At 73.8% G+C, this 8,613-nt stretch overlaps 1 protein-coding gene across 1 annotated transcript; it reads left to right on the plus strand.

Annotated features, from left to right (window-relative positions):
- The first annotated feature begins 740 nt into the window (after window positions 1-740).
- ABHD4 (abhydrolase domain containing 4, N-acyl phospholipase B) lies at window positions 741-8,180 on the plus strand. The gene is made up of 7 exons (XM_089774261.1): window positions 741-783; window positions 1,571-1,659; window positions 2,655-3,030; window positions 5,250-5,404; window positions 5,691-5,802; window positions 6,513-6,699; window positions 7,362-8,180. Exons 1-7 carry the CDS (start codon window positions 761-763, stop codon window positions 7,449-7,451), a joined length of 1,032 nt encoding a protein of 343 aa, XP_089630387.1. The 5' UTR covers window positions 741-760; the 3' UTR covers window positions 7,452-8,180.
- Window positions 8,181-8,613: the final 433 nt, after the last annotated feature.

Here is an 8,613-nt window from a genome sequence, read left to right on the forward strand (position 1 = left end):
CTGACCCCCCCACAGCCCACGTGCCCCCCACTCACCCCCTGACCCCCCTCACAGCCCACATGCCCCCCACTTACCCCCTGACCCCCCCACAGCCCACGTGCCCCCCACTCACCCCCTGACCCCCCCACAGCCCACGTGCCCCCCACTCACCCCCTGACCCCCCTCACAGCCCACATGCCCCCCACTTACCCCCTGACCCCCCCACAGCCCACGTGCCCCCCACTCACCCCCTGACCCCCCTCACAGCCCACGTGCCCCCCAAAAACCCCCTGGCCCCCCCACAGCCCACGTGCCCCCCCACTCACCCCCTGACCCCCCCACAGCCCACGTGCCCCCCACTCACCCCCTCACAGCCCACGTGCCCCCCACTCACCCCCTGACCCCCTCACAGCCCACGTGCCCCCCACTTACCCCCTGACCCCCCCACAGCCCGTGTGCCCCAATCAGCCCCTGTCTGAGCCCCCCAATTAGAACCCCTTCCTGGTGTCACCGCCCCACTTCTGCCCTGGCGCAGATCGCGTGTAGCCCAATTTGGCATGTGCCCCCCAATAGCGCACCCTAGGAGGAGCCTGGGCGCACCCCGCCATGCCAGCCGCGCTGCAGTGTCTCCCCCGCGCCCCCAGCCTGGGGAACCCCCCTCCACGTGTCATAGCCCCGCCCCCCGCAACTCCCCGTACAGAGCCCGGCCGCGCTCCCATTCATAAGCCGAGCCCCGCCCCCCCGATCAGCTGGTGGCGTGATGCTCGGCGGGGGGCCGGCCATGGAGGAGGACCGGGAAGAGCAGTGAGTTTGCGGCCCCCCCTCCCCGCTGATCGTGGGGGCGAACAGGGGCAGTTGGGGGGCGCCCCCCGGGTGTGGGGCATGGGGAGCCTCAGCGCTGCTGTGGGGCTTTGGGGGGGTGGCTGCTGCCCTGTTCCGTGCTGGGGGGTGCCCCATTGCATGCACAGGGCTGGGGGTGGGGACTAGCAGCTGCATGGGTGGGGGGTGTCCAGCAAAGGCGGGAGGGAGAGATTTGGGGGTGGGGCGGCTATTGGGGAGAGGAGGGGAGATGGGATCTTGGGGGCTGCAGGGAGGCGATAGGGAGGGGGCAGTTGGGGATATGGGGGGAGAGTGGAGGAGGTATTGGGGAGGGGGAAGAGAATGGGGCAGAGCAGGGATTGTTTGGGGAGGGAGAGGTCATTGAGTAGGGGATTATGGGGGGCTGGACATGGGGGGGGAGCTGGGGTGAAGGAGGCTGAGTTGCCCTGTCAGGTTGTTTTGGGGGGGGTGTAGCTGGATCCCAGAGTCTGGCCTGGGTCCGTGCCCCACAGTGGGGAGGGGCCTGGGGTATCTTCTCTCCTTGGGCTGACTCAGCATGAGCCCTGCCCCATGCCATGGGGCAGCCGCACCCCGAAAGGCCCCGAGTACTGGGGGGAGCCCCCAGGGTAGCGAGATGCAAGAATACCTGGGTCCCTGGGGGGGGCAAACTCCAAAGGGTCACTGTGCCCCCCCACACACACGCTGCCCCCCTCCGGCCCGCCAGCCCCCCAACATCCGTCTGCGCTTCTGTCTCCCTTCTCCCCCGGCTCAGGCCCCAGGGTTGGCTCAGCGGCTGGCTGCCCGCCTGGCGCCCCACGTCCATGTCCCACCTGAAGAACGTGGAGGCCCGGATCCTGCAGTGTGAGTGCTGGGCCCCCAAGTCGGTGAGGGGCAGCCTGGGGTGTTGCCTTCATGGGGGAGGGGGTGTCCCTGGCCAGGAGCGGTTTGGGGGTGTTTCCTAGGGGGCCCCAGTGGGGTGGCGAGGTGATCTGGAGGCTCGGGGGGAGAGCGGAGGGGGGTCCGAGGGGATTAAGGACCCCAGTGGGGGCGAGGTGATCTGGCGCCTCGGGCGGGGTTCGGGGGCCCCAGGGGGTTCAGGACCCCCGTGGGGGCGAGGTGATCTGGAGGCTCAGGGGAGGAGTCCGGGGGTCCGAGGGGGTTAAGGACCCCAGTGGGGGGGGGGGGGGCGAGGTGATCTGGAGGCTCCGGGGGTCAGGGGGCCAAGGGGGTTAAGGACCCCAGTGGGGGGGGGGGGGCGAGGTGATCTGGAGGGTCGGGGGGGTCAGGGGGCTGAGGGGGTTAAGGACCCCAGTGGGGTGGGGGGGGGCGAGGTGATCTGGAGGCTCGGAGGGGTCCGGGGGTCCGAGGGGGTTAAGGACCCCGGGGGGGGGGGGGAGGTGATCTGGAGGCTCCGGGGGGGGTCAGGGGGCTGAGGGGGTTAAGGACCCCACTGGGGTGGGGGGGCGAGGGGGTTAAGGACCCCAGTGGGGGGGCGAGGGGGTTAAGGACCCCAGTGGGGGGGGGGGAGGTGATCTGGAGGCTCGGGGGGTCAAGGGGCTGAGGGGGTTAAGGACCCCACTGGGGTGGGGGGGCGAGGGGGTTAAGGACCCCAGTGGGGGGGGTGAGGTGATCTGGAGGCTCGGGGGGGTCCGAGGGGGTTAAGGACCCGGGGGGGGGGCGGGGTGATCTGGGGCCTCTGGGCCAGGGGGCCGAGGGGGCTAAGGACCCCCGTGGGGGCGGGGTGATCTGGGGCCTCGGGGGGGCCAGGGGGCCGAGGGGGCTAAGGACCCCCGGGGGGGCGAGGTGATCTGGGGGCCCGGGGTCCGGGCCAGGCCCCTGACGGCCGCTCCCCGCAGGCCTGCAGAGCCGGTTCGTGGGGCGCTACGTGCCGCTGCCGGGCCAGGAGCGCCTGTGGACGGTGTCGCTGGGCCCGGAGCCGGGCGGGGGGCGCACCCCCCTGGTGCTGCTGCACGGCTTCGGGGGCGGCGTGGGGCTCTGGGTGCTCAACCTGGACCGGCTGGGGGCCCGGCGGCCCCTCCACGCCTTCGACCTGCTGGGCTTCGGGCGCAGCTCCCGGCCCCCCTTCCCCCGCGACGCCCGGGGGGCCGAGGAGCAGTTCGTGCGCTCCATCGAGGACTGGCGGGACCGCATGGGCCTGGACAGCATGATCCTCCTGGGCCACAGCCTGGGGGGCTTCCTGGCCGCCTCCTACAGCCTGGCGCACCCCCACCGGTGAGACCCCCGGCCGGCCCTGCCCCCCTGCACCCCACATCCCCCCTGCAGCCTGGGGGGCTTCCTGGCCGCCTCCTACAGCCTGGCGCACCCCCACCGGTGAGACCCCCGGCCGGCCCTGCCCCCCTGCACCCCACATCCCCCCTGCAGCCTGGGGGGCTTCCTGGCCGCCTCCTACAGCCTGGCGCACCCCCACCGGTGAGACCCCCGGCCGGCCCTGCCCCCCTGCACCCCACATCCCCCCTACAGCCTGGGGGGCTTCCTGGCCGCCTCCTACAGCCTGGCGCACCCCCACCGGTGAGACCCCCGGCCGGCCCTGCCCCCCTGCACCCCACATCCCCCCTACAGCCTGGGGGGCTTCCTGGCCGCCTCCTACAGCCTGGCGCACCCCCACCGGTGAGACCCCCGGCCGGCCCTGCCCCCCTGCACCCCACATCCCCCCTACAGCCTGGGGGGCTTCCTGGCCGCCTCCTACAGCCTGGCGCACCCCCACCGGTGAGACCCCCGGCCGGCCCTGCCCCCCTGCACCCCACATCCCCCCTGCAGCCTGGGGGGCTTCCTGGCCGCCTCCTACAGCCTGGCGCACCCCCACCGGTGAGACCCCCGGCCGGCCCTGCCCCCTGCACCCCACATCCCCCCCTACAGCCTGGGGGGCTTCCTGGCCGCCTCCTACAGCCTGGCGCACCCCCACCGGTGAGACCCCCGGCCGGCCCTGCCCCCCTGCACCCCACATCCCCCCTACAGCCTGGGGGGCTTCCTGGCCGCCTCCTACAGCCTGGCGCACCCCCACCGGTGAGACCCCCCGGCCGGCCCTGCCCCCCTGCACCCCACATCCCCCCTGCAGCCTGGGGGGCTTCCTGGCCGCCTCCTACAGCCTGGCGCACCCCCACCGGTGAGACCCCCGGCCGGCCCTGCCCCCCTGCACCCCACATCCCCCCTGCAGCCTGGGGGGCTTCCTGGCCGCCTCCTACAGCCTGGCGCACCCCCACCGGTGAGACCCCCCAGCCGGCCCTGCCCCCCTGCACCCCACATCCCCCCTACAGCCTGGGGGGCTTCCTGGCCGCCTCCTACAGCCTGGCGCACCCCCACCGGTGAGACCCCCGGCCGGCCCTGCCCCCCTGCACCCCACATCCCCCCTGCAGCCTGGGGGGCTTCCTGGCCGCCTCCTACAGCCTGGCGCACCCCCACCGGTGAGACCCCCGGCCGGCCCTGCCCCCCTGCACCCCACATCCCCCCTACAGCCTGGGGGGCTTCCTGGCCGCCTCCTACAGCCTGGCGCACCCCCACCGGTGAGACCCCCGGCCGGCCCTGCCCCCCACATCCCCCCTACAGCCTGGGGGGCTTCCTGGCCGCCTCCTACAGCCTGGCGCACCCCCACCGGTGAGACCCCCGGCCGGCCCTGCCCCCCTGCACCCCACATCCCCCCTACAGCCTGGGGGGCTTCCTGGCCGCCTCCTACAGCCTGGCGCACCCCCACCGGTGAGACCCCCGGCCGGCCCTGCCCCCCTGCACCCCACATCCCCCCTGCAGCCTGGGGGGCTTCCTGGCCGCCTCCTACAGCCTGGCGCACCCCCACCGGTGAGACCCCCGGCCGGCCCTGCCCCCCTGCACCCCACATCCCCCCTGCAGCCTGGGGGGCTTCCTGGCCGCCTCCTACAGCCTGGCGCACCCCCACCGGTGAGACCCCCGGCCGGCCTCTGCCCCCCCAACCTCCCGTCTGCAGCTTGTCCCCCTCCTGCAGCCCCATATCCCCTCCTACAGCCTGGCGCACCCCCACCGGTGAGATGCCCCCCCCGGCCACCCCTGCCCCCCAACCTTCCCTGCAGCCTGTCCCCCTCCTGCGGCCCCATATCCCCTCCTACAGCCTGGCGTACCCCCACTGGTGAGACGCCCCCCGGCCGGCCCCTGCCCCCTAGCCTCCTGCAGCCCCCCAACCTCCCTCCTACAGCCCCCCAGCCCCTCCCCCTGCAGCCTGGCGCACCCCCAGAGGTGACGGGCCCCAGCTGCCTGTCCCCAGGCCCACTAGCCTTGGGCCCCAGCTCTGCAGGGCGGGCTGGCCCTGAGGGGTGGGGCTGCCCCACCGGGGGTCAGAGGGCAGCCGAGCTGGGGGTGGGACTCCTGGGGGGCAGGGCGTTACGGTTTGGGTTCCCCCCGTGGGTCAGTGTTGGGGGGGGGGTCCAGGTGTCTCACTCTCTCTGCTGCCCCCCGGCCTGACGCAGGGTGAAGCACCTCATCCTGGTGGACCCCTGGGGCTTCCCCGTGCGCCCCACGGACACCAGCCAGATCCAGGCCCCCCCCACCTGGGTCAAGGCCATGGCGGCCGTGCTGGGCCGCTCCAACCCCCTGGCAGTGCTGCGAGTCGCCGGGCCCTGGGGTGAGTCGGAGGGGTTGGGGGGGAGTGTTCAGGAGGTATCGGGGGGGGGGGGCCAGGGGGGAGTGGAGCTGGGGGGGAGTGTCCGGGAGGTATCTGGGGGCGGGGCGGCGGGGGCGGGGAGTGTCTGGGAGGTATCTGGGGGCGGGGCGGGGGGGAGTGGGGGGGGGGGGGAGTGTCTGGGAGGTACCTGGGGGCGGGGCGGGAGGGAGTGGGGCTGGGGGGATGTTACTTCGGGTGGTAACTGGGGCAGGTCCCACCCCCCACGTAACGGGGTGTCCGTCTCCAGGCCCCGGCCTCGTCCAGCGCTTCCGGCCGGACTTCAAGCGCAAATTCGCCGAGTTCTTTGAGGACGACACCATCTCGGAGTACATCTACCACTGCAACGCCCAGACGCCCAGGTGAGGGGCGGGGGCCCAGGGTGGCCTGCAGGGGTGGGGACCGCAGGGCGTGGTTTGGGACGGGAGATGCAGACAACGTTGGGGTCGGAGGGGGCCGTAGTGTGAGGGTGGGGTGGGAGGTACCCAGGTGTTCAGAGAGGGTAGCACACTGGGGGACAGATGCAGGCAGGGGGACCCAGGCAGGGTGGGGGACCCAGGTGTTCGGGGGGGGATCACTGGGGGACAGACACAGGCGGGGGGACCCAGGCAGGGTGGGGGACCCAGGTGTTCGGGGGGGATCACTGGGGGACAGACACAGGCGGGGGGACCCAGGCAGGGTGGGGGACCCAGGTGTTCGGGGGGGGATCACTGGGGGACAGACACAGGCAGGGGGACCCAGGCAGGGTGGGGGACCCAGGTGTTCAGGGGGGGATCACTGGGGGACAGACACAGGTGGGGGGACCCAGGCAGGGTGGGGGACCCAGGTGTTCAGGGGGGGATCACTGGGGGACCCAGGCAGGGTGGGAGGTGCCCAGGTGTTTGGGGGGGATCACTGGGGGACAGACGGAGGCAGGGGGACCCATGTGGGGTGGGGTGACGTGGGGGCAGGGCTCCAGGGGACAGACCCAGGTGGCGGGGGGGGACCCAGGAGCGCTGGGGGACAGATGCGGGGGGAGGGGGGGGCCTGAGTCCTGACACTCACACGCGCCCCCCCCCCCCCCCCCCCCCAGCGGCGAGGCGGCGTTCAAGGCCATGACGCAGGCGCTGGGCTGGGCCCGCCGGCCCATGCTGGAGCGGATCCACCTGCTCCCGCGGGACCTGCCCATCACCCTGATCTACGGGGCCGAGTCCTGGATCGACACCAGCACCGGGCGCCGCGTGCGGGAGCTGCGCCCCGACAGCTACGTCCGGCACCTGGTACGGGGGGGAGGCCTGGGGGGGCTGGGTGAATTGGGGGCTCGGTCCACGGGCGGGGGGGGCCAAGGCCCGGGGGGGCTGGGTGAATTGGGGGCTCGGTCCACGGGGGGAGACGCCCGGGGGGGGGCTGAGTGACTTGCGGGCTCAGTCCGCGTGGGGGGGGGGGGCAAGGCCCGGGGGCAGCTGGGGACAGGGCCGGGGGGCTGGGTGAGTTGGGGGCTCGGTCCACGGGGGAGAGAGGCCCGGGGGAGGCTGGGTGAATTGGGGGCTCGGTCCACGGGGGGGGGCAAGGCCCGGTGGCAGCTGGGGACAGGGCCGGGGGGCTGGGTGAGTTGGGGGCTCGGTCCACGGGGGGGAGAGGCCCGGGGGGGGCTGGGTGAATTGGGGGGCTCGGTCCACGGGGGGGGGGGGCTGGGGGGAGAGGCCCGGGGGGGCTGGGTGAATTGGGGGGCTCGGTCCACGGGGGGGGCAAGGCCCGGGGGCAGCTGGGGACAGGGCCGGGGGCTGGGTGAGTTGGGGGCAGGCTGCGGAAGGAACCGTACCCTGGGCGTGGGGGGGAGGGAGTTAAGTCGGGGTGCAGAGACGGGAGCCTTGACCCTTTAGGGCAGGTTGGGGGGGTGAGCTGCCTCCTGACCCCCCCCCCCCCGCTCCTGCCCCTCCAGGCGATCGCCGGCGCCTCCCACCACGTCTACGCCGACCAGCCTGCCGCCTTCAACGCGGCCGTGCAGGAGATCTGCGACTCTGTGGACTGAGGGGCCCGGCCGCCCCACGCGCCCCCCACGGGGCAGGGCTCAGAGCCCCCCCGCCCGGCTCCTCGGCTCCGCTCCAACCTCCGGGGCATCTGGGTTGTGCTGCTTGAGGGCTTCGTGCTGCCTCCCTGGCTCACTTGTCCCCGTCCCCCGCCTGGGGGGTCCTTCCCTGAGGACCGGGGGCGGGGGGGGCTGCTTTTGGCGATGCCCAGCTGGGGGCGTGGCTTGGTTGCCTGAGGGGCGTGGCCTGGACACTGCTACTTCCCCCCTACGGGTGCTGGATCTGGTCCCCCCGGGGGATGGGTTTGCTGGGGGTGGGGGCGGGGAACTGTCCTTCCTCTCTCCCTCTGCCCCGGGACCTTATTGTGCCTTAAACTGCTGCAGCCCCCCCCCCCGGGGGCACGAGGGCCCTGGTGCTGCGTGTGCGACGCACGGTTGTGAACATGCCCCTGGCCCGTGGCTCAGGCTGTTTGCCCCCCCCCCCCCCGTGCTGGGCTGACGGGCGCTGCCCCGGCGTGGGGAGAGGGCGCCACTCGCAAGCACAAGGGAGCTTCCCACGTGGGGGGCGGGTGTCTGTCTTAGGGGGGCCTCGAGGGGACCCCCCCGCTTTCCCGGCCCCGGCGCTTTCCCGCTTTCCCGGCGGTTTCCCGGTTTCCCGGCCCTGGTGCTTTGTACAGGAACCGGCTCCGCTTGACCCACTTTTCTACGTTAATAAAGACACCGGCATTGGAACGCCTGGGGGGCTGGTGTGCGGGGGGGCGGCCTCCCCTCTCTGGGCCGGAGCCGGGGGGGCCCAGCTGGGCGTGGGCGGTGGCTGCTGCCCCCACCCTGCCGGGCAGGGGGGCTGGGCTGCCGGCCGGGGCCAGGGGAAGGGGCCGAGGAGGCTGCGGGCCCAGCAGGGGGCGGTCGTGCCGCTGGTGTCCCTCCCTTCCCAGGCTGTGGAAACCAGCCCCCTTCCCGGCCCGGCCCCTGGTCCTGGCCCAGCCGGCCCCGGACCCCCAGGAGCCATGGAAGCAGCCGGGCCGCGGGGCGAGGCCTGGCTCTGGCCGCTTGGCCGGAGGTCCTGGACCGGCGCCCGGGCAGCCGCGCCATGAGCGCCCCTCTGCTCCGGCCCCTGGGCTCGGCTGTTCAAACCCCCCTTCCCCGCCTGCGCAAAGCGCCTCCC

The sequence above is a fragment of the Pelodiscus sinensis genome, chromosome 30 (assembly GCF_052426305.1).
Source record: "Pelodiscus sinensis isolate ZL-2025 chromosome 30, ASM5242630v1, whole genome shotgun sequence".
NCBI lineage: Eukaryota > Metazoa > Chordata > Testudines > Trionychidae > Pelodiscus > Pelodiscus sinensis.